Source organism: Neophocaena asiaeorientalis, unplaced genomic scaffold, assembly GCF_003031525.2.
Source record: "Neophocaena asiaeorientalis asiaeorientalis breed wild unplaced genomic scaffold, Neophocaena_asiaeorientalis_V1.1 scaffold242, whole genome shotgun sequence".
Classification (NCBI taxonomy): domain Eukaryota; kingdom Metazoa; phylum Chordata; class Mammalia; order Artiodactyla; family Phocoenidae; genus Neophocaena; species Neophocaena asiaeorientalis.
Window position 1 is genome coordinate 7290080 of NW_020172451.1, and position 25214 is coordinate 7315293.

Here is a 25214-nt window from a genome sequence, read left to right on the forward strand (position 1 = left end):
CCCTTCACTCATTTCTGCCAGGAATTTTTGCCGGGACCAGGACACCGTTTTGTAGCACCCACCCGACGCCATGTTTCTGTCAGGCAAGTCTTGTCCTGATGAAGGAATCTCTGTGGAGCCTGCCTCCTGCCCTGGCCTTTCTGCTCACAGGGACACAGGGCCGTGGAGGTATGAGTAGTGCCAGTGGGCAGTGCTCCAGGGAGAGGAGCAGTTGCAGAGCAGTGCCTGTGGCCACCCTGTACTAGAAACTAGGGAGCAGTACACACATGGACTAGCTGTGACCTTGGACGTGGTGGTCTGTCTGTAAAACAGACACTCTCTGGGCATTTGAAAGGCAACTCGATGCCCAGGGGAAGTGGGGGCTGCATCTTGGGCCAACCCCTCCCCCCCGCCCCCATTGGGGAAACTACTGGAATGTGTGGGCGTGGGGAGGGGAGGCTGCAGGCAAAAGCAGGGCGGGAAGGAAAGTGGGAAGTCTGGTGATGGGTCCGGCTGTGGCGTGGCTGTCGGCGTCCACTGACTCTGGCTGTGAAGGACCCCCCGCCCCACAGGCTGGAGTTGGTAACAGCACAGACACCATCACTCACAAAGGAACACTCACTGAATCTGGATTCTTATTTTCCTTAGAAGAACAAAAGGATCTTTCGAACCCTTCAGCCACCAGTGAAATGATCATGCAGGAGAAAAACTTTAGATGGGAGTCTGTCGTTAAAAATAAATACCGTTGCCCAAAGCTGCTCAAGATCTGAATCAAACTAAAAACAGGAAGGTGGGGGGTTGATACGTTATTTTAAGAACCTCCCCACCCCCACCTGTGGGTCACTCCATGGGCGGACGGAAGAGAGGCCAGAAGGCCTGGCCACACCATCTCGGTGGTGAGTGAAGCCACGGCTGGATCGGATCAGATCTGGTTCTGGTGACGCAGAACTGCACTCGTGACACCGGAGCTGGGTCCGAGGAGCAGGATGGGCGGGCGCTGGTGGCAGAGCAGGACCTTACTTCTGCTGCAGCTCCTTCATTCTGTTCAGAGCACTGCCAGCGCGGAACCACTCGATCTGGGTCTCGTTGAAGGTGTGGTTCAGGAGGATGGTCTCCTGGGTCCCGTTGGGGTGCTTGATGATGCATTTCAGGGGCTGGGAGGAGGAGGGGGAGGAAAGCAGGTGTGGGTGGCCTGGCTCTTGGGAACACGGCCCTCGGTTCTGGTAGAAGGTCAGGAGGGTGGGTCACTGCTCTGGGTCCTTGGGGCCAGCAAGGCGAACCAAATCCTAGGCCAGGTCTGGGCCTCGGTGGCCATGCTAAGACCTAGATGGCTTAACTCCTGGGGCCAAGAAGGTCCTGCGGGGCATGGGCTGTTGGCCTCTGAGTGCCAAGCCTGGGCTACTGAGTGGACAGTAGGAGGGCCTGAGCTGGCTCTACCCTCATCTCTGGGAAGGCATTTCCTTCCCTCTCTAGGGGGGTTACCTGGAGAATTTAGGGGCCCTTCTAGCCGGAACAGAGGCTTATGGGAGGAGGTGCAGGTAGGGCCAGGTTTAGAAGGAGGGGAACCAAGGTGGCTGCCCCCTCCATTCCCCTCCCCTCTTAGGAGGGCCCTGGGGGAAATGGGCTGGCTGGTCCACCTCCTTCCCTGGTTCCCTACCTTGCCAGGGGCAAAGTCCTTCAGGCCCTGGATGGTCAGCTTGTCCACAGGGTGAATCTTGTTGTAGTCGGCTGGGTCAGCGAAGGTGAGGGGCAGTAGACCCTGCTTCTTCAGGTTGGTTTCTAGAAGGCAGAGGGCACGCTCAGTCCATACACGGCAGGTTCCTTTCGTGAGGAACCTCACCAACCAAGTCTAGTTAAGGCTCTGGGAGAGGCACCCCTAGTCCTGTCACATGGGGACAAACCTGGGGCATCCACTACGAGGACCAAGGTGGCGCACTCCCAGTGACGTGGGGCCCTATGCAAGTGTGCTTTGGTGGCTGTGTTTCCTGAAGCCTCTGACAATCAGAGACAATCCTTTGACCACGTGCCCTGGATTTCAACTGCTACAAGTTTGGAAGCAAGACCAGCACATGCTAGAGATGGGAAGCCGTGGGTGTCAGAATCCACGCAAACCTGAAGGGGCGGAGGCTGGAGGCTGGTGATGGTGGGAAATGAGCTGCCGACACGCCCTAGGAACCAGGCGTGTGGCTCCAGGCCCCACTGGGCCACTGGCAGGTTGAGGAACCTTGGGCTGCCAGCGAGGGGAGGTGGATGGGGCTGGGATGGGGCTCCAGCTCACCGTGGATCCTGGCGAAGCTCTTGGTGATGATGGCCCGGCCCCCGAGGTGGCGAGGCTCCAGTGCCGCGTGCTCCCGGCTCGAGCCCTCGCCGTAGTTCTCATCTCCGATCACCACCCACCGGATGCCATGTGCCTGTCAGGAAAGTAAGGAGCGAGTTTATGAGGGAGAGGAGGGCACTGGCCCCCCTCCTGCACAGTCCTCGGGCTTCCTAAGGCTCACAGGTCAAGGAGCTAGAGAGTCCCCTCCTCACCTGCTCCCCAAGGACAGGTGAAGTTAGAGGTGAATCTGGCCCAAACCAGGCCCTGGGAAGACATGTGATGAGACACGGGCCCTGGCTGTCTGCAGTGGGCCTGGGAAGGTGCGACACCCCCCCCGCATCAGTGCTCAGCCTGGAGGCAGGCGTGAGTGGGGGGCACAGTGTCGGGGAGAGCCCAGGGCAGTGGGGGTGACAGACATGGGACTGCCTCCGTGGCACTGGGACACTATTCAACTGCAGAGTTACTGGTATGGACTCCCCCTGTCCCTGAATCACCCACTGCCCCATGCAGCCACCAGGAGGTGCCAGAGGACCCCCATCCCTAACCCCCACCAACCCACCTTGTAGTAGCGGGCAGTGTCAGGGACGGGACCAAACTCCTGGGTGACGGCATTGCGCACGGAGTTGGCCTTGCCATTTTCGATGTTGATGGCACCGATGAGCAGATTATTGGAGATGTTGTCCAGGTGCCCACGGAACTTGAGCCAGGGGCCAGCAGCCGAGATGTGGTCAGTGGTACACTTCCCTTTGACCTGGGGTGGGTGAGCACAGAGAACAGAGGTCGTGGCAGGGCCTCTGAGTGGCGGATGAAGGGAGAGGCCCTCTCGAGGCAGGCAGCGGGACCCGGGGATGGGGACACGAGAAGGATGTTGGGCTGTGACACAGGGTCTACAGTTTTGGCGTCACCACTCTGGCCATGAGGGCTCAGGGAAGGCTGTCGCCCACCCCTCAGAGGGGGTAGAGGAGGCTGGACATGGAGGACACGTATGTCTGCTCACTCACCCTTTAGACCTAGGCCCTCAGGTAGGAGATGCCCAGGCTGGAAGACCAGCTACAGATCTCATGCCAGACACAGAGAGGAGCCCAGGGATATGTCTGGGTTCTGGCTAGTGACTGATCAGTTTCATCTACTACATGGGCCTAATACTGGCCGTGACACTGCCTGGAGACCCCACAGTTAACAGCATAATGCACGTGTGACATGGGTCTGAGGCCTCTGTCTGTACCACAAGAGCTTGTCTGCTCAGCTCCCAAACACAGGCCATACCCCCGATGCTCAACTGTGGGAACAGAGGAAATGACGTCTTCCGGAGCTTGTCTTGCAAGCCAGACGTGTGGAGACCTGGCTGTGCAGGGTCACATGTGCCCATCTTGCCCTCCCTGTGCTGCATTCACTACCCCCACCCACTGGAGGTGGCCCTCACCAGCTGGAGCAGGATTGCTGAGGGCCTCAGACAGCAGCTGGCCAGACTCAGTTCTGCCCAGCACGGGGCAGTGGAAGAGGGGACACAGATGCCCTCACTCCTCTGCAGCCAAACCTTCCTTCCTGCCCCCACCCTAATCTTGACTGTGTCCTCCACCATGGTCCATAGGAGAACGTGTGGTTTCACGGTCCTTCCTACCAATCAAGGGAGGGTGCCCTGGCAGCAGGGCTGTCCTCCCTGTCCCCATGCCACTGACCTTGATGAGGATCTGCAGGTCCTCCAGGTCTTTGCCATCCCACTTGTCAAAAGGCTCCAGGAGCTGCAGACGCTGGCTGGTGGGACTCACGTCCACCCGCTGGCCGCTGCTGTCCTTAGGGGGGTGCTGGTAGGTGTCCTGTCCAGGATCGAACTCCTGCAGCAGGGGACAGGGCACATTGGGTGCCAGCCCCTCAGCCCCCATTCGGAAAGGCTCTCATGGAAGGCAAGCTCCCCCGAGCACCAAGCCGCTCTCTCCCGGTGAACACGGCCGCTTCACTCTCACAGACAGTGAGCGTCCCTCCTGGGCAGGAAGTGTCTCAGCCACACAGCGGCCCTGAGGCCCAGGCCGAGGCGGGCGTGCAGGACAGGTGGCCGTGGTGGTGCCTGCTCACCGCTCGGGGAAGCTCATCTGCGTCTGGAGCCTCCAGCTTGAACTTCTTGCCATCCTTGCCCGTCAGGAAGTCAGTATCTGGGTTGAACTTGAGGGTGCCAGCAATGGCCAGGGCTGTGACAATCTGAAATGGAGGCGGCCAGTTTGTCAGTCGGCACCAAACTCCACTCCCATTCCTCCACCTCAGCAGAGACCAAAACTGAGCTGGAGCCCAGGAAATTTCCAGATTCTCCACAGACCACTCTTCCCCTTAGAGGTGGGAGCTGCAGGAATCTCCCTGGGACCAGGGCCATTGGGCCCGCAGGGGACTCATGAACCCAAGGGTAATCTGGCCTCTACCACCCCCACTGGGGCCTGACCTTAGAGCCCCCTCGACCAGGGTCAGTGCTGGACCCAGAGAGGCCGGAAATGCGGCTGCAATGAAAATGTTCCTTAATGGGCACTGAAAACATGGGAAGGGCCGTTTCTTCACAAAAGTATTTCTGGAACACTCATTCAAAAAACCAAGTTACAAAAGACTGGCCAAGTGCGGACAACCACTAAGTGCCCGGAGCACGCGGCTCAGTGGCTGTTCACCATGACAGCGGCCTCCCTCCCGGCTCAGGGACAGTGCGAGCACCTCCTGCGCTGCTCCTGGGCCGCCGACAGGACCCTGGGGCACAGAGGAGGGGAGCGACAGGGTCGAGGCCATAGGGCTGGGTGGAGGTGGGCTGCCTTCTGTCCCCAGGTGATGCTAAGGCTCCTGCTCACCATCGCAACTGTGCTAAATGAGACCTCAGGCTCCTGCGACCGAGCGGAGCCAGGTGGGGGGCACCAAGGGAGCTTGACGCCTGGGGCCGGCAAGGTTTATGGCTCTTGGTTTCTGCCCTGACAGTCCCTTGCCCTGTGATGCCAAGCCTCCCTCAGCAGCCCTGCGGGGTCAGACGGCCTTCCCCAGTGCCCCTACTCCCCTGACCGGCCAGCAGCAGGGCCCCGAGAGGCCGTCCCAGGTTAGGGCCGGGCCTGGCAGAGTCTCACCTCAGGGGATGTGACGAAGGCATGGGTCTCGGGGTTCGCATCATTGCGGCCTGTGAAGTTCCTGTTGTAGGAGGTGACGATGGTGTTCTTCTCCCCCTTCTTGATGTCCTTTCTGCCAGGTCAGAGGGGACAGAGTTAGGGATGTCTGGCCTTGCCACCTGGCCCATCCTGCCTAGCTCATGGCAGAGGAGGGGGAACTGGAAAGACCCTGAAAGGGTCACCTCCTCCCAGAACTCACACACACAGAGCAAGAGGGAACCTCGGGCATCAATGAGGTTTGCTTGAGACCACACGTAAGACAGAGGCCAGACCAAGGCCAGAGTTTCCTGACCCGGGCACTGCTTCCTTTCAAGAGGCTGCATCAGAGGTCACCACTGTGTGCATTACGATGAGGCCCCCCTGGCTTCTTCCTGCCACCCCAGGCTCGTCCAGGTGGCCACTCAGTGCTGCTGGGGGCTCTTCCTCTTTACTTCCAGCCCAACTTTCCAGTCCTTCCTGGAAAAGTCTTCTAATGTGCAACAGCCCCAAAGCCAGAGGCCTTGGGCTGGGAGTTTTCACTTCAATGACATCTCCCCTCAACATCTGGGGCTCTGTACCCCAGGACATAAAGGGCCGTCCTATCAAAATCGTGCTTCTGGGGCTTCCCTGGTGGTGCAGTGGTTGAGAGTCCGCCTCCCGATGCAGGGGACACGGGTTCGTGCCCCGATCCAGGAAGATCCCACATGCCGCAGAGCGGCTGGGCCCGTGAGCCATGCCCGCTGAGCCTGTGCTTCTGGGGCCTGTGCTCAGCAACGGGAGAGGCCACAACAGTGAGAGGCCCGCGTACCGTAAAAGAGAAAGAAAAAAAAAATCGTGCTTCTCACCTGTCCCACTGGCCAATGCAGGGGCCACAGGCATTGGCCAGGACGATGCCACCCACGTCCCTCAGGATCTGTGCCTGCAGCAGGGAGAGGACAGGGAGTTGTCAGGGGCAGGCTGGCAGCTGATGGGAAAGGGTGGTTCAGCAGCCTGAGGGATGAATAGCTGATGGGAACCCTGGGGCCTGTCCCAGCCCCTGCCTACAAGGCTGTGGTTTGTTCTGCCCTGAAGCCACGTTACTCAGCAGTGGGGTGGGGGAGCCAGGGGCGGGACGCATGGGCACTCACATAGCCGTCCCGCTCAATGGTGGCACGGATCTGCTCAGAGCCTGGCGTGATGGTGAACTGGGACTTGCACTTGAGTCCATGAGCCAGTGCCTGCTTGGCCACAGCAGCTGAGCGCCCCATGTCCTCGTAGCTGGAGTTGGTACAGCTGCCGATCAGACCTGGTGCATCATAGGTGGTGAGGCCGGGAGTCAGGAGGAGAGAGTAACCAGAGCTCTCCACCTGACCGCAAATGATCCAGGTCTGGTCAAGAGTTCACCAACTCTGCTTCCAACAGAGACATGTTGGAAGCAAACTACCTAGCTGTTTAAGAGTAAAGGATAAGCTCCTCTTGACCCAGCCATTTAAGGGAAGATGTGGCCAGTGAACACGACACTGAACATGCGTGGAAGCAGTACAAGCCACTCTTACAGTAGTACAGTCTGCATGTGTATGCACATCAGCAGGCCCACACTGAGACACTTACATGACTGCTGCTGTGTGAGGGCCTATAGGCCAATTTTCTTCTCTTATACTTTGTAGTATTCTCTGGCTTTCTAGTTGGTTTATAATCAGGGGAAAAAGGATTCTTTTTTTTTTTTTTTTTTTTAGGATTTTTTTTAAAAAGTCTGGCTTCCCTGGTAGCACAGTGATTAAGAATCCGCCTGCCAATGCAGGGGACATGGGTTCGAGCCCTGGTCCGGGAAGATTCCATATGCTGCGAAGCAGCTAAGCCCGTGCGTCACAACTACTGAGCCTGCACTCTAGAGCCCACACTACTGAAGCCCGCGTGCCACAACTACTAAGGCCCGCGCGCCTAGAGCCCGTGCTCCATAATAAGAGAAGCCACTGCAACGAGAAGCCCACGCACCTCAACAAAGAGTAGCCCCTGCTCGCCGCAACTAGAGAAAGCCCGCACGCAGCAACAAAGACCCAACACAGCCAAAAAAGTAAATTAAGTAAATAAATCAGAAAAAGGAAAGTCTATCACAGTTACTCAGAAAGTCAATAAAGACTGGATGACATCACACTGTCTACAGACAGAGACAGTCTCTCTCACCAGCTCAGCAATTTAGTTTCTAATTTTAAGCTACCAAAGATTTGTTTTTATTTACTTCAACTCGTAAGGCTGAACACATTGTATAGCACTTCATGCCAGGCACCACCGAAAGCTCTTACCACACATTAACTCGTCCCACTTCCCAGCAATTTTAACGGGTAAGTACAGTATCACCCTCGTTTTACACCTGGGGAACCGAGGCACAGGAGGTGAAGTGATTTGCTCTCAGTCACCCAGCTGTGAAGTGGCAGAGTCAGATTCATACCCAGGCCACCTGGGTTCATGTGCTTCACAGCCACACTAAACTGTGACAACAGTGATACCATGCCAGTGTGTCCGTATACGTAAAGCATGTAAAGTAAAATCAGTCGTCATGGTTGGTAAGAGGAAGTGTTTGTAAAACAGAAAATTACACACACCAGTATGTGCATGTTCACAGAAATACAGTATACCTGTCAAAGAGCTTCTAGAGCTGGTTCTGGCTGAGGGTGGAGATTAGGGGTGTTTTAAAATACTTCTTATTTGTCAATATTCTCTACACTGATATATATTTCTTTTTTTTTTGAAGATTTTCTTTTTTCTTTTTTTTTTTTAGGTTCCATATATATGTGTTAGCATACGGTATTTGTGTTTATCTTTCTGACTTACTTCACTCTGTATGACAGACTCTATGAAGATTTTCTTGATGTGGACCATTTTTGAAGTCTTTACTGGATTTGTTACAATATTGCTTCTGTTTTACGTTTTGTTTTTTTTGGCCGCAAGACACGTGGGATCTTAGCTCCCCAACCAGGGATTGAACCTGCACCCTCTGCACTGGAAGGTGAAGTCTTAACCGCTGGACTATCAGGAAATCCCTCTATTTCTTTTATACCAAGAAAAAGTAATTTCTTTAAAAAGCCATAAGAAAAAAACCAACTACTTCAGGAAGTGCCTGGTCCGTTCAGGAAGGGCCCCGCGGTAAGCACAGGCCACAGCCCACAGCCCTGGGTGGACCGCTGGCCCTGAGGCAGGGGGCGGGGGTGGCTCACCTACTCGGATGTCCAGTGGCCACCCCTCCTTCTCTGCCACACTGCCCACTTCTGCCACAGGGTGAGCCAGGTCGGGGGTGAAGGGCCCATTGATGTGCGGCTTCAGCTGAGGAAGAAAAGGCACAGGGAGGGAACCCAGCTTGGCGCGTGGACAGCCTCTCTTCTTCAGAGGCGGCCTCACTCCCGCTCACCAAGTCACGGTGGGCCTGGGAGGCCAACTACTGTTCTCACGGCTCAAACCTCAACCCAGGAAACGCCCGAGCAACAGGCACTGTACGTGCCGCAGCTCCTGGGATCTCTCCAACCCCGCACGGCTCGTCATCTCCAGCCTGCAGATGGCAGAGCGCCTGCCTTGCCCAAGGTCACGTAGCTTGGCGACAGCAGAGGCATGGGATGAATCAAGGTTGCCAGCTTCCTAAGCCCATTACCTCCCACACTATGGTGCTTCTGGAATCTTACGGCCAGATGCTTTACATGTGATGATACTTATCAATCAACGTGAAGCACTTAACGAAGTGCCTGGCACACAGTAAGCACTCAATAAATGTCAGCAACTGTTATTACACGGATTAGCTCATTCAGTTCCCATGACTGCCTTGGGTACACTGTGAAGTGAGGCCCACAGTGCTTGAGTAACTTGCCCAAGGTCACAGGCTTAAGTGGCAGAATCAAGATGTGAACTCATGCAGGTTGGCTTCAGGGCCTAAACCCTTGGCTGCTGTGCTCTGCTGCTTCTGCTCCTCCAGACTGCCCTTTCTCTGGCCTTCCAAACGCCACCCTGGCCTACAGGTCTCAGGGTGCCAGGCTCAGGCTTGGGAATCTTGGGCTTTGCCCTCTGAACTCTCACAACTCTAGGGCAAAATCTTGGCTTCTCCTAAAGCTGAGGTGGGGGCCAACTGAACACTTCTGAATCACCAGCCGTAGCCACCTCCACTCTCCCCTTAGCCACACAGCCTTCCTGCTGCCCCTCCCACCCCACTGATTCAGGCAGCCATTTGCAGGGACACTGGGGAACCAAAAGCCCAAGAGCCCTGCTGGGTGTGCAGCCAGGGACCTGCTCTGGCTCTCCCCAGGGCCCACCAGAAGTCCCCAGACGGGGCCTGAACCCCCCACCCTCAGAAACTCCTAGAACCAACTCCCTTCCTCACCTCGCTGAGGTTAATTTCTATCAGTTGGTCATAATGGCAGCCAGGGTCAGGTACCAAGTGATCCTTGAATTCATCAGCAAGGTTGGCAATGTCTGAAATCAACAAGGGAGGGAGACTGAAGCATGTAAAACAGAAATTGGCCATGAGACTCCATCCATCCATCCATCCACCTGCCCATCCATCCATCCATCCATCCATCCATCCATCCATCCATGCATCCATCCACCCACCCACCCATCCATCCATAGGAACCACAGTTACCAGGCACCTGTCAAACACCAGGCCCTGGACACTGACTGGGCAAACAAAGGAACAAAACAAACAGCACAGGACACAGTTCCTGCCCTCGAGGAGCTCACGTCTAGCGAAGGAGCTATCAGTGAGCCGGAAGTCACAACATAATACAACAGAGGCACGCAGGAACACAGGGACACAGGGGAGAAGTAGTGACTGAGGCTCAGAGTCAGGGAAGGCTTCCTGGAGATGAGAAGCACTGAGTTTTTAAAGAAGGAGAAGTTACTTGATAATAAAAGCGAGGGAAGGGCCTTTCAGGTAGGACTCTGTGTGCGGAGAGCTTGGGAACAAAGTGACAAACTCCCCCCCAGGCCCCTGGCCTCTGGCTCCACCAATCACCCTCGCTCACCTCCCTTCAGAGGCTCCAACAATTCCTCCCCCAGGACCCATTTCCAACTCTGGGTTTCAAAGAAGCCAAGCTAGAACCTCAGGGAAGTTGCTGAGGGAGGCCTACAAAGTGGTTCTTGTTCCAGACGTTTTTCCTCCTCCCCCTGCTAGGGCAGGAATTACAAACAGAAGCAGATCCATGTCATTTCCAGAGCCTCCCACAGAGGGCACCAGGGACCAGGCCAAGAAGAACCGGAATTCAGACACCCTTTCAGGGGAAACTAAATTCCAATCCTAAGGCAGGGATATCTCACACTTAGATGCCAGACCCATTGAGAAGCTGATGAGAGCTACAGACACCCCACTCAGGAACAGTAACACGCATAACCTCTCACAGACCGTTAGAGGCTTCTCAGAGCCTCTGAAGCCAGTCCAGAGACACCAGGCTTAGGACTTAGGACGCCCACTGGCTCACCTGCCCGGCCTGTCTTGCTCAGGTACTTCTTCATCCTGTGGTTGTAAGGAAACACCGAAGTGGTGGCCCCAATTTCTGCACCCATGTTGCAGATTGTCGCCATGCCTGTAGAGAAACAGAGCCCAGGGGGCTGGCTGTGCAGCTAGGCGAGGGTCCCCCACACCTGCTAGAGGTGCACACACGTCTTCACACCAGGGAGCTGGCATCATTTCTTCCCTCACTCTCACTGCCCCTGTGGCCCAGGGTTAAAATGAGGCCCAGTGAAGAGAGGCCACGGGGCCAGAGCTCAGTGTCCCGGCTCTCAGGGTGGCTGCTGGGTAGAGTGAAGGGGATACAAGATTCAGCTCCTACAAGCCAAGTTCCAGTTCTAGGCCAGGCTGTCCCGCTCAGCAGACTAGACAGCCCCTATGTAATGAACACGGACCTGGCCAGACCACCAGTTGTTACTGTGTCCATCTGCAGGCGAGGGAACTGGCTCAGAGAGGCCCAAGGTCATGCCACAGAGCAAATGCAGCGTGGCCCGCAGGTCTCGGTCTGACTGCCTGGTGTGCAGGCCTGCACTGTTTCAGCTACAACACGGTGGAAATGTTTCTGGGTCCGCAGTTTTCCAGCAATAAGACTGGAATGACGTCCACTGCCTGGACCACAGACTGCCCGCAGAACTGGAAAGGCTACAGATGCCCTGACTGCTATCAGGACTCCAGCCTCATGGGGTTGCTGGGACATGGGTCTGGGCTTGTTGCCAACTTCCTAACTGAGCTGTCCAACAGCAGTAAGGGCTCCTTATAAGAATGAGCCCCACATCACTGGAGGGACACAAGGGCCAGCTGAACTGTAGCTCTGTGGGGCTGCTGTGGAGCCGAGGGAGGCCCCTAGGGAAGTCTGGACTGAACCATCTCTAAGGTTCATTCCAAGTCTACCTGGATTTCTGAGGGCCCAGGCACTGGGGCCAGATCACCAGGAGTGACGAGTAGGAAGGGGCTGGCTCCCACCTGGTCTTGGAGACTAGCAGGTGACGGCCTCTAATCCAAAGGAAGAGAGTGAGGTTCCAGCTCCAGCCAAGGGAAGATGTGAGAATGCGGCTGCTTGGAGACAGAAGCCCTGACTCTGATCCCCTTCCCACCACCACCTCCACCCTCTGTAGGTTCTTCTTCTGGATCACCCAAGGCAGCCCAGGGCCACAGCCAAGTTGGCTCAGCCCCTAAATCTGTGTGGCCACAGGGAAGTTACCTGCCGTCCTTGAGGGGCCCCAGTCTCCCGTTTAGTGAGGGACCTGGACTAGACAGTGAGGTCTCCCCTCGACCTCTAAGTGTCCATCCCAAGTCCCCAAATTGACTGGACAGATCCTCAGGGGAAGGCCATTCACTGCTTCTACGGCTCAACTACAGGCCCCATTGGGCCCAGCACAGGCTGAGAGCCATGTCACGTGGCCGCCCTCCTCACCAGTGCAGGAGATGGAGTCTACGCCAGGCCCGTGGTACTCCACAATCGCGCCCGTGCCGCCTTTTACTGTGAGGATGCCCGCCACCTTTAGGATCACATCTTTGGGTGAGGTCCAGCCGGAGAGTGAGCCTGTCAGCTTCACACCGATCACCTGAGTAGGTGGGGCAAGGAAGCAGTTACAGGCCTGTGTATCATGTGCCATGTTCCAACCAGGAATCTACCTGCTGGAATTCAGCTTATTTATCCCTGCCTCCTTCCCAAAGAGATCTGAGCCTGGCCTATTCTCTCATCCCTTTCGGGTCCCACATCTCCCATTCACCCCTGCCAACCACCCCTCTGCTGTCACCCCGAAATGAGCCCTTCCCTACCCCTCACCTTGGGGCACTTCAGCTCCCAGGGGATCCCAGCCATGACGTCCACTGCATCAGCGCCCCCAACTCCAATGCAGATGCCCCCCAGGCCACCACCATTGGGGGTGTGGGAATCAGTGCCAATCAGAAGAACCCCAGGGTATGCATAGTTTTCCAGAATGATCTGAAAAAGAATCCAAGATCTTAAGCTTAAAAGCCCTCAGGAGAGAATGGAGGTAGGGCTCCAAAGGGGTCTGCAAAACTGCCCCCTACCGACACTGGGCCACTGGGCCATTCCCAGGCACCCCTCCAGGATGGGGCCTCTCCAGTGTGGCCTGTACGAGCCAGAGACCTGGGAGACCGGCGGCCTGGGCTCACAAACTGCTCTGACAGTTCCTGACTGTATGACTTGGGCTTGTCAGTGCCTCTCTGCACCTCAGTTTCCTCATTTGTTAAGAACGGCCACACCACCTCGACCCCAGGATTGTGGCGAGAACCAGATGAACTAGGTACAAGAGTGTGTCGTGTGACAGGCCTGGGGACAAGTGCTGACCCCTGAAAGGTGTTCCCCTACAACACCCACTGCCTCACGTGGTGGACACAGGGAGTGTGCTTATCTGGCTTCTCAACAGGGCAGACAATCTTTCACGGCCTGGCTCCAGCACCCACAAGGAAGTACCGGGGATCCTACGGGAGCACAGGCCAGGAGTTTTTCCATCACTGAACTAAAAAGAAGTATAGACAACGCCTCCCTAGCCTCAGTGGCCTGGAGGTGGCTCTGAGAACAGAAGCAACTTGCTTAAGGAAGAGGATGACTTGCCGCATTACCTCTCCGAGTTCAGTGTTCCCTTCACCGAGGCACTCCTCCTAGCTGGGAGCTAGGAGCTGGCGGTGAGCATTTCTCCCCAGGATATTTAAAGGAGCTACGGGGGGGCAGCTACCCCAGTGCAGCCCCGCCCACCATCCTGACAGCGGAGGTGCTGGACACGCTGAGGCTGCAGCGGGGCTGCTTGAAGAAACTGCAGCCAAAGGGCCACACCTGGGTCTGCAGTCTGGCCGCACCACCTACCAGTAGTCACTTCACCCCTCTAAGCCTCAGTTTCCCATCTGTAAAAAGTAGCTGATAACAGTGCCCCCCTCACTGGATCATTGTGAGCACTTGATAGGCACATGTCCGTCAAGTTGTAATAATGCCTGAGAGAGGCATTATTTTTATTTATTATTTTGCAGAAAGATCCTTCACCTGAGGTTCTGTTGCTCACTGTCAGAGGCAATTATGGCCCAACACACACATAGGGATGTTGGGGAGGATAAATGAGATCAGAGATGCGAAAGGCTCTATGAACTGTCAGGACTGACGGAATGGTGGGTAGTCTCCCCAGAATATTACAGAAACCCCAGGGCCTCTGCCTCAGGCTAGGCATCTGCTCAGCAGACTCAGCAAGGGTCCAGGGGTCTCGCCTCTTGGGAACACAGAAAGTTAGAAGACCTGGTTTCTCCTCCAGAAACGAGGCAGCTGGCTGGGAGAATAGGCCAACACAGAAGAAATCCCTAACAAAAAACAACTGTTGGAGAGAACGCCGTTCAACTGCTTCATTTCTCCAGCCCTCCTTTTCCTTGGCCACATACAAAGATTTAAAACTAGTTAATCTCTAAAGCTCCTCAAGGTTGTAAAAGTCTGATCCATGAAGACCAGACACACAGAATTCAGTGTGGTCACACCATGTAGACTGTCAGTGTGGTCCATGTCCAGAAGGGAGTGGTCAGCACAGACCCGAGGACTGCAGAAAGCATCACAAAGAAGCTGGTTGTGACAGTGACCTCAGTGGTCGGCTGCATATGGTTAGGCAGACGGGGGTGTGGTGGAGAAGTGTATTTTTAGGCTGGACTAACATCTAGAACATAAAACTAGAAATTCAGCCATCTATCTGCATGACACATGTACACTGAGGATCTATTCTATACTGACCTGGCGCCAGGCCCAGAGCTAGAGAGGAATAAATAAGCCATAGTCCCTGTCCCCACAGGGCACACTCAGCATACACTGTGGCCATAATGTGAAGGGTCCCACACAGGATCACAAGATCCCCAGTGCTGGGCACCGGAGGGCCAGGACTTCACAAAGGTGACCAGAAAGCAGAACTGTGGAGGAGGAAGGGTCTGCCAAGGGACTCAAGGCAGAGGGAAAGGGATTAAGATTTAATCTGGACATGGCAGATTAAAGCTGCCTACTGTCAAGGGGGAGAGGAAAGAAAAGCTGCACAGAGATCACATGATTCCTGGGAACTTTCTTTCTAAAGAAATATATCAGGCTGTACACTTAGCTGGTGGCCACTGGCAGGTGTGAGCTGCCATCATTCACAACCCCAAACTTTGGCCCAGAAGCTGCCAAAACGGCCTCAGCATTTGTACTAAGGTGAATGGAGGACACTTGGATTGGGGTCCCCTTGACGACAAAAGGCCAAGGTTGGGTCCACCTGACTCCCTCGCCCTGCTGCTGAGAGAGGCTCTCTGGCCTGCAGACCAGTGTGACATGCCATACCCGGGGAGCCCCTTCCTGGCAAGGGCGATGGTTTGAAAGGGCAGAGCAGTGATCTGTGGCTCTGGTTTCAGAGTGGGGCAGTGCTGGGAACCCATGCAGGGTCGGATTACAGCCTGACTCAGCTCATCTTGAAGGAAGGCCTGGAAGTGAGCCCTGGGATGGAGGTGGGGAGAAAGGTCACCTTGAGAAGGTACAAAGAGGCAGGTTTCACATACAGGATGGATGGCAAATGGACACAAACCAGCACACACCCCACAAACCAGTCAGAAGCCCTGAACAGACACCTTTGATGAAAGCTAATCACCTATCTCCCCGGAAACACACACACACACACACACACACACACACACACACACACGACAGAACTGCCTATCAAGAGAAAATCCATCCTTGGGAGACCATAGGAGAACTCCTGACTGATGTGGCCATGTGACCTTTGGCCCCTCCATCCTCCAGGACACCCACAATGGGCCAAAAGGCTCCGAGGAGCACTCTGTGCACTGAGAGGGGAAGAGCTCCCGGTGTGACGGGAGGCCGTGACACAGCACAGCAGTGTGGAGCACTGGCTCCAGGGCCAGGCCGCCTGGATGCAAAGCCTGGCCCCACAATCAGCCAACTGGGTGCCCCTGGGCAAGGAGATTAACTTCTCCATGCCTCAGTTTCCTCATCTGTAAGGTGGGGACAATAAAACCGCCAATCTCACAGGGTCACGGCGAGCACCCAGTAGGTTACCATCTGCGGAGTGCCTGGCACACGGAATGTGCTCATCAAGTGCTAGCTATCCACACAACAAGGTATAATGCTTGTGGAAAAAAGCAAAACAAAAAACAATACAATACCATAATGCTTAGAATAAGGTGTAGCACAAAACATGTCAACCTTAAAAAGCTGGTCAGAAGGGACTATTTTAATTTCTCACACAAAGAGTGAGAATGTATAACTTGACACAGTGAAAATTAATTTTAGGGACTTCCTTGGTGGCACAGTGGTTAAGAATCCGCCTGCCAACTGCAGGGGACATGGGTTCAAGCCCTGGTCTGGGAAGATCCCACATGCTGCGGACCAACTAAGCCTGTGCACCACAACTACTGAGCCCGCACGCCATAACTACTGAAGCCCGCATGCCTAGAGCCCATGCTCCGCAACAAGAGAAGCCACCGCAATGAGAAACCCGCGCACTGCAATGAAGAGTAGCCCTGCTCGTCACAACTAGAGAAAGCCTGAGTGCAGCAATGAAGACCCAACTCGGCCAAAAAATAATTAATTAATTAATTTTGAAAAAAGAAAATTAAATTTAAAATGAAGGCGGAGGAGTCTAAGGGCTGATGAAAATGTCATCCAATTGCCCGCCTGAGCCCCGGGCTCCCACAGGCCTGGAGGTGCTCCCTGGTTCCCTAAGGGCAGCCCGCTCCCCTGCCCACCCACAAAGGCAGGCCAGGCCCTGCTTTACCTGGTGAATGATTCCAGAGCCAGGCCTCCAGAAGCCCACGCCGTACTTGGCACCTGCAGATGCCAGGAAATTATACACTTCCTGGTTTATGTCCTATTGAGACAAATCAATAACCAGGGCATTAGTGACACAGTTTGCTCATGCCTTCCCCCCTCCCCCATCCCTCCCCTCTGACTCTGAAATGCTGGCACTGTAAAGACAGGCCCTCTCCTGGAGGCCGCCTACAAATAATTCCGAAAGGGCTTGGACGCTGGCCCATAGTCTCAGCTGGCAGGCCCAGGAGAGAGAGCAGGGAACAGAGACAAAGCCCAGTTCTGTGACACCTGGCCAGGGAGTGGGTCCAAAACAAGTCCCTTCCCTGCCATGGGTCTCAGTTTCCTTATTTGTAGAAGGGTCCCTCTGGCACTCAAGTCCTCAGCCAAGGCCAGCAGTGAGGGGTAAGCATGGGACTACAGGACTAACTGGGACATGGTGTGGGGGAGGGGAACTCTCAAAGGGAAGCAGTGGGACAGAGTGGACAGCCCGGTCCCACCACGCCTCATGTTGGGTGTTGTTTCTCCACTGGCGCCTCGGATGCCTCATTTGTAATCCTGGCTGACATTTACTGAATGTCCACTACGGAAATGGCACCACGCTAAACATCCTCACAACTCAGGGGAAGTATTGTCACCAAGCCCATTTTACAGATGCAAAAACAGAAACTCAGAGGTGAAATAACTTGCTGGAGATCCCAGGGTTAAACAGAGGAGCCAGTGTTTGAACCCAGGCCTGTCCAACCACAGAGCTGAGGGCTACGTTGTAATAGAAATAAGGCTACCTCCCTTACAGAGACTACATCTCAGAACACCTAGACCACTGTCTGGCATACGGTAGGTGCTCAACACTTGGTAATATGTTTGATGGGCCCCAAATGAAAGACCGTGAAATGGACCATGCTCTGAACAAACAAAACAAAAAACAGGATGGTACCCACTATACCTATAATTCAGAGACAACTTCCTCGGGGGAGAAGGGAAGGCTTCCCATCACATGGATGTAGGCCAGAGTTTATCTGGAAGACATGGCATGTCCCTGGATAGGTGAGACCCCAGGGACTAAAGGGATGGGACCATAGCGGACAGCACAGAGCTGCAAAGGAGGAAGTAGGAATAGAGACCTGCTAGCCTCTGGCTGTGGGACAGCCACGCTCCAAGACAGAGGAAGGACTCACTGTGGACTCCACTGGGCCCTCCATAAAACACTCTCAATACCGTGCAGCCCCGTTCATTTAAACTCCACACCAACCATGCATCCTTCTGAGGGCCCGTGTAGTTCCCCCAAGTAAAAGAACAGCAGACAAGAACTTAGGTATCCAAGGCAGTCTCTTTCTGATTAATAATATACTGGGTTTTTCGTTTATAAATCAGTCACCAATTGTAAAACTGGTACTGAGGGCAGGAGGCAGCTGGTTGTGTGTGCATTTGCTCATGTGTCTGCATATGGGAGGAGAGGCAGCACGGCGGCCAGAGTGGTGTGGCAGAGTCTCGACCAGAACTCAGCCTAGATACTTCTCCGGTGGTCTGTGTGACCCTGGACAGGTCACTCTGCCTCTCTGAGCTCCACCCAGAGGGACCCTTTACAAATACATGTAAATCTGACCATATCCCTCTCCTGCGTAAACCCCTCAGCGACTCCTAGGAGGGCGCCCACAGTCCTCAAGGCCCTGCCTGCACCTGCCCCCACCCACCTCAGAGTTCCAGGCCCACAGGCCCCCTTCCAGCTCCACAAAAGTACCAGGTTTCTTCCTCCTCAAGGTCTTTAGGTCGTCTGTTCTGTCTAGAATGTTCTTGCTTACCTGTTCACATCTCAGCTTACATGTTACATCCTCAAAAGAGGCTGTCCTTTCCCCAACAAAGTCTAAATCAGACATCTTTCTTATACTTTCAGAGTTCCACACTCTCCCAAATTGGCAGTTACCAATTTGTGTGATTGTTTAGCTTCTGTCTCCCTACTGGACTCTAAGATCCATGAGGGCAGAAGAAGGCAGAGCCCCTGTCTGTCATGTTCACACTGAGTCCCAGCACCTAGCACAGTGCCTGGCACATAATTAATGTTCAATGAACATCTGTTAAATAAATGAGGGAATGGGTCCTGAAATCCTATGGTTTTGTGAATCTCATCTCCAGAAGGTAGATTTTAAAACTATAAAGTAAGGGGAGGTCCAGACCCTGAAGGTGGTGGCCCTGCTGCAGGCAGTCATTCACCCCTAGGGCTGAAGAGGACCCAGTTCCCAGCACTGAAGGATCCCCTGTAATGTTACCAGTTACCATCACCACTGCTGCTAACATGGAAACCACCAGACAGAAAGCTGGGCTCTTTCAGCTGAGTGGAGCCGCTGTGCCACCAGGACACAAACGAGCAGGCCAAGGTAGAAAGAAGGGGCTTGAATGGGAAAGCTGCCCTGAGCGTTTCCCATGGGTCTGAGAGGCTCTCTGAGCCGTGCTGACCCTGGGAGCCGAAGCACTTTCAATTGCATGCTCTGCTCTGTGCCCAGCCGGGCTGCAGCCCTGCCAGCATTCAGCTCCTGCCAATGGCCCCCCAAGAGCAGTGCCCACTTCCACTGCGAGGGACGGGGAGGGGGTGGGGAGGGTGGAGGCCCAGAGCTGGGAGAGACCTGCTATTGCCAAGAGTAGACACACACAAAGGCACCACAAGCAGAGCCTGGAGGAAGGAGCACAAATTTGGTTTCATAAGAGTGAGAGGAATCCAAGGGGACAACTCTTCAGTGTGGCATCCAGCCCCTTCTACCTTGTTAAGTGAAACTCACAGAAGAAAGCCCACAAAGGGGGTCAATCAGTAAGAGAGGGCCCTGAGTGGGAGAAGGAATAAGGGTCTGGTCCTAACCTCGCCCCCATGCAGCGTCCAGGACTTGATGCACGCACCTTGGCCGCCTCAAATTTACCAACAGCGACACTATTCGCCTCCCTCCCTGACAAGGTCCCCAGGGGCCAGGCGAGAGCACAAGTGATCACATGTGATGGTGGCAGCACGGGAACTTTAAAGTCCCTTCTCCAGAGCAAGTGGCGATAGGTATCAGAACCCAACACCTGCATCACTTTTCTTATAAAGTATTCTGTTTTATTACAGAAAAAGGACCTGAAAAGAATACCTTTATTATGGTAAGATTAAGGATGATTTTTGTTTTCTTTAGGTTTTCTCAGTATTTTCTAACAGCTTCACAAAGGGCAAATGGTATTTTTCAAAGTAGAAGAGAGCAAAAATAAAAAAAAAACCAAAAAAACTAAACTAAAGAGTCCATTAGAATTTGGGGGTAATACCCTAGTTCAAGGGTTTTGTCTCTCATCCCATGTCACACCCACTGGCCCCCTCCACGCCCCTCCCATGCTACCTTCAGCTCACCTTGGCCCGACGCAGGTCTTTCTCACCCCCGAGCTGGGCCTCGATCAGATGGTCACAGTGGATGGTGGACGGCACAGCCACCTTGGGCAGTCCACTGCTGATGAACTGCAACATGGCCATCTGGGCCGTGGCATCCTGCATGGCCACGCGGTCAGGCCGCAGCCGCAGGTAGGTCTTGCCTCGCTCGATCTCCTGGTGGGCCGGGTCATCCAGGTGTCCATACACGACCTTCTCTGAGAGGGTCAGAGGCCGGTTCAACCTGGCGGGAGAAAGGAGGGATGGCCTGGGACCAGCTGCATGGGCCCCCGTCCGCCACAGCCATTCCCTCTTCGCACACACGGCGGGCACCCTGCACCCCACGAGGGTGGAGACGAATCGGTGCTGCTCACTGTGGTAGCTCCAGCACACGGCACAGCACCTGGCACTCGCTAGGTCCAAAACCACTTGATGAATGCCAACATCACAAGAGGCGGCACGGTTTTATTTTTCCCTGAAGTATATTTGCTTTTTCCAGCATATTAATTGCTATCATCTGACGGGCACCTATTCCGTGTATGTCTCATCTTTTAATCCTTACTGTATCCTTGTCATTTAGTAAAACGACCATGAGGTAACAGAGACCCAGCAGAGTGATGTTCGAAGCTCAAGTTCGCAGCCAGAGTCTCACCTTGGATGCTCTATTTCTCTCTGTTCACGGCCACCTCCCCCGTGCACTCAGCCCCACTGAGACAGAGACTCTGCACCAGCACCCCTCACCCAACCCGCCTCACGCTCCACCCGCAACCCTCCGCCTCAGGTGCTAGAGGCCTCGTTACCCTATTACGCTAAAGCCTTTCCTGCTGGCTCCACTCGCTCTCACCCCATGAAGACAGGTGTGGCTGTCAGCTCTCAAGAACAGAAGCTGCCTCTGGCCTCTCACGAGCCCCTCTTCCTAGACCCTGTTTCCTCGTCAGAGCCCCCGGGGAGGTGCCGCCCGGGCAGGACTCAGCTGCCTCCTCGGCACAGCCTCCCCCGCACAGACCGAGCTGGGCGCTGGCCAACTCTCACCCCCCCTCCCCCGACCTTGAGGCTCCCTGCTGCTGCTTGCCGCTGCAGCACAGCTGCCACCCCACGTGCCTGGACCTCACACTCTGCCTCCCACCGTTCTCAAAGCTTAGGCCAAACTTGAAGGCTCCTCGGGAGGGGCACAGTTCCACTCACACCCAACGAGCCACAAAAAAAAATATACAGGACGAGGAGTCAGAGGCTCTGGGTTTAGACCTGACCCTAGTACTAAACCCACCGTGTAACCAGATAAGCCACTGCCCCTCCCAGGGAGCTCCCAGTCCGTCTCTAAAGTCCAGGGCTCGTATTGGAAAGAGATAACAGATAGTACTTATATAGCACATACTTGTTTTTAAACAGCTTTATTGAGATATAACTGGTGTGTACTTAACCGCACATATTTAAAGTATACAACTGGTAAGTTTTGACATATGAATACACCTGTGAAATCATCAGCACAGTCAAGATAATGAACACTTCCATCACCCAAAAGTCTCCTTGTCCCCTTTTATAATCCCTCCCTTCTGCCCCCATCCCCAAGCAACCACTCATCTGCTTTCTGTCATCATAGTTTTATCTTAGCACTTACTTTTAGCCCAGAGCACTCTGATGTATATAACTCACTTTATCCTCACAACACAGATGAGCAAACTGAAGCACAGTGAGGTGAAGTAACTTGACCCTCCCTGGTCATGAGCTAGTTACTGAGTGGAAGAGCTAGAATGCAAGGAGCCATTGTGGCTTTATACTGTCTCTCAATAACATCTGGAAACTCAGAACAAGGCCCGGCCTGCAGTTAAGTGTTCAATTACTATCATTACTGCTGTTGCTATTACCAATACGACTCTGCTGGGAAAGCGAGAAATGTCCTTCTGCTAGTCTGGGTTCTAGCCCCTCACTCCCAAGTTTACCTAACCCCTTGAGAGCAAGAGTTTCCTAGGGTGCTGGCTCTGTGGGCAACAGCAGAGCAACTGGCAATTCTAAAAATCTCTCAGTCATGAGAACCTTGAATAAAAATAGCACTGGCCTGAAGTACAGCCTGCCCCCTTTTTGTGGCAGCATCTCCAAGGCTGGTGTACAGGCAGTGACTCACTGCACAGCCCCTCCTTCTGCGTCCAGGGGAGGTGAAAAATAGCATATGAGCTTTAAAACCAAAGACCTTGACAGCAAATGCCTGAAGTTGTATAAAAAAGCCTGACAATGACAAAAGCCTAGGGACGAGTTCATCACCACATTTCCTTGAGGATTAACTGAGGATGGCAAGGTGGGTCCTCTATGCCCATCTGTCCCCACTTCACTGGATGACAGAGGCCCAGTTCCCAGGAACAGAATCAGGCCCCTCTGTCACAGGGTGGAGGAATCGTCCCCCTGCAAATCCCCTGGCCCTCTAAAACACTCTTACATCTATTTTAATCCACTAGCATCTTTTTAGAACAGCCTCACTTATGCTTTCTTTCTCTATGTAAGGGTTTCTCAACTATGGCACGACTGACAGTTTGGGCCAGATGACTCTTTAGTGTGGAGGCTGTCTTCTGCACTGTAGGATGTGTGACAGTTATTTTGGCCTCTACCCACTAGGTAACAGTAAACCACTCCCCACCCCAGGTTATGACAACCTACAATGTCTCTAGACATTCCCTAGGGGACAAAATCGACCCCTCACCCCACCTCCAGCGAGAACCACTCTTTTATGGCAACAATGAAAATGGAACATCTCTTGTCTGTACTAATCTGGAAAATGCTAAAAGTTATTGATTGGACTTTCTGGTTAGTGCAGAGTTGGAATAAGAAGGCAAAGGAAAAATTTTAGGGGGAGGGTTAATTTTGCTGATAAAAATTAAAACCAAAGGGCAGTTTTCTGATTAATTTTTTTAAAGCAAAGACAAAATGGTGAACACTTTTTTGTCAAGTTATCTCAAAGCAAGCTTCTATGTTAACTCTCCTTCTAAGCATGATAAAGAGCAGGGGAGAAGTGTTTTGCAGACTAAAGCAAAATCTATTATTTTTCCACTGAGCTGTGATCTGAGAGCTCTAAGAATAAATAGTGTTTTCTGGGGAAAAAGTATTTTATAAGGTTGCACAGTGATGAGGACAGTGGTTTCAACCCTGACTACACATTAGAACCAGATGGGAACCTGGCCAGCACTTCTCACATTTTGATGTGCACTCCAGTCACCTGGGGCTCCTGTTAAAACTGCAGGTTCTGACTCAGTGGGTGTGGGGTGAGGCCTGAGGCTCTGCATTTCTAACAAGCTCCCAGTGCTCTTGTTGATGCCGATGCTGCTGATCCATGGGCCGCATTTTGAGTAGTAAGGCCTACACCACCTGAATCCGATGAACATCCTTGATGTACATTAAGAGTCTTTACTACAATTAGGTGATGCCAAGTTGCAGGCTACAGCAGATAAAGACTAAGATAGTCCCTTACCTGTAAAACTGAAGTGAGGATACCAGTAGAGAGGAAGCAAAGTGGCAACAGAGAGCAAGTGTGGGACAGTGGCCAGAGCACTGGACGAGAGCCTGGAGACCAGGTCCCATCACTCACTCACAGTGTGGCTTTGTCCACCTGAGCCCATTCGTCAGCTATTAATGCGGATGGCGACACTGTGTACTCATACTTGTTCTCTCGTCCTCCCAGGGCCATGTCACCAGATAGGCAAGCGCGCAGCTCTGTCTGCAGCCATTCAAGTTTCAGGCGCAGCGCTGGTTGGCGCTACCAGCCCCCACTCCGCATCCTCTTGTGGTATCTTATTCATCCCTCCTGTGCCAGCATCTAGCCCAGAACCTGGCACACAGAACAGCAGGGCAAAGACAGCTGCCATTTTATCAAATGAGCAAAGAGAGGTCCAGAAAAAAAAAATGCTCAAGATCCCACCTGAGATTCCTGCTGAGTCTCAAGGCTGAGCTCTCCCCTGGGCTTATGCACTGAAGGGGAAATATATGCATTTCTGAAGTCACTGGGCCCGGCAGATCCCAGAGAAATGGCCCAGGGCTAGTCGTCTGTCCTGGAAAGAGTGGGTGGTAGGTTTGGGCCACAGCACCGAAGAGTGCCTGAGACCTTCTCTAGGACCCACATCTCCAGGCTTCTTGCTAACAGACTTTTCCTTGGCAGAGAGGACAGAAGGTCCACCACTGATCTGGAACACCCTTCCTCAGCAGGGACCGCTGTACCCTAAACGACTTGATCCTGCCACCACCACGACCAACCATCCTTCCCCAAGCACCTCCTACGCTGCCCGACAGGGGCAGGCGGCACCAGAAGCACCAACACCCTCTCGCAGTCTCCGCAGCTCGCCCTGCAGCCTTACCGTTTGCGGACGACGTTAATGTTCTTCTCGAGCAGGTCATAGCGGATGTACTCACTGGGCTCAAAGTGGCTCATGGCCACCTCGGCCCGCTGGCACAGGACCGAGGCCACATGGTACTGCCGCACACCCAGGGCTTTCTGCAAGAAGAAGGACAGCAGCGACTGTCAGTGGAGTATTTAGAGCGGTCCACCCCTGAGAGACAGCGCAGAATGGTGAAAAAAGCAAAGAATTCAAGTGTCAAGAGCTATTCAGTGACTGCAGCCTCAGTTTCCTCACCTGAGGCACAGGGATGAGACAGTAGCCAAAAGGAACACAGCCTGTGGTAGCAGAAAAGTGTAAGGGATTTACAGTCAGAATTTCTGCATCAAAGTCAAATTCTGTCCACTTAAGAAAATTCTCTACCATCTGAGGACCAGAAAAGTTGGGCAATGGGGATACAACCAGCTGTAGCGATCATATAGTTACTGGGAAGGTTGAAGGAGAAAATATGTGGACGTTCCCATTAAGCTCTGAAGCACCACCCAAATGGTAGCTGCTATCCTGCCTGCCCTATAAGTTCCTTGAGGCTTGGGATCAAGCTCTGTCTGTCTTATTCATCTGTATCTGGACTACCTGGCACATATTTGAGATTTAATAACTAATGGTTGAATAGATGGAAAAATTAGTGAGGAAAACCTATGCATGAGCTTTGGATGTTTCCTCATCCCTTGAAAAGGTGGTGCCTAATCCTGCTCCCCTGGAATGTGCAGCACTCACCGACTGACGGGACAGAATGTGGCACAGTGATACTAGGGACCTCTGAGGCTAGGCTGCAAAAAGGATTGCTTCTGCATGGTT

General features: G+C 53.7%; 1 protein-coding gene across 2 annotated transcripts in view; it reads right to left on the bottom strand.

The window, feature by feature from the left end:
• Positions 1 to 591: 591 nt before the first annotated feature.
• The window catches only part of ACO2 (aconitase 2), a 51964-nt gene continuing 27341 nt past the window's right edge, over positions 592 to 25214 (bottom strand). The window contains exons 2-18 of one of the 2 annotated variants that reach the window (XM_024737428.1): positions 24378 to 24514; positions 20026 to 20284; positions 16627 to 16719; positions 12660 to 12818; positions 12285 to 12435; positions 10842 to 10946; positions 9746 to 9837; positions 8598 to 8703; positions 6531 to 6688; positions 6249 to 6322; positions 5386 to 5497; positions 4370 to 4492; positions 3976 to 4131; positions 2856 to 3047; positions 2258 to 2390; positions 1637 to 1758; positions 592 to 1133 (exon numbers count right to left, since the gene is read on the bottom strand). In XM_024737428.1, the coding sequence (XP_024593196.1) occupies positions 996 to 1133; positions 1637 to 1758; positions 2258 to 2390; positions 2856 to 3047; positions 3976 to 4131; positions 4370 to 4492; positions 5386 to 5497; positions 6249 to 6322; positions 6531 to 6688; positions 8598 to 8703; positions 9746 to 9837; positions 10842 to 10946; positions 12285 to 12435; positions 12660 to 12818; positions 16627 to 16719; positions 20026 to 20284; positions 24378 to 24514 (2310 nt within the window). In that variant the 3' untranslated portion in view covers positions 592 to 995. Of the gene's footprint in view, positions 1134 to 1636; positions 1759 to 2257; positions 2391 to 2855; positions 3048 to 3975; positions 4132 to 4369; positions 4493 to 5385; positions 5498 to 6248; positions 6323 to 6530; positions 6689 to 8597; positions 8704 to 9745; positions 9838 to 10841; positions 10947 to 12284; positions 12436 to 12659; positions 12819 to 16626; positions 16720 to 17836; positions 17921 to 20025; positions 20285 to 24377; positions 24515 to 25214 lie in introns of those variants that run through there. The other variant, XM_024737429.1, reaches the window with a different exon arrangement.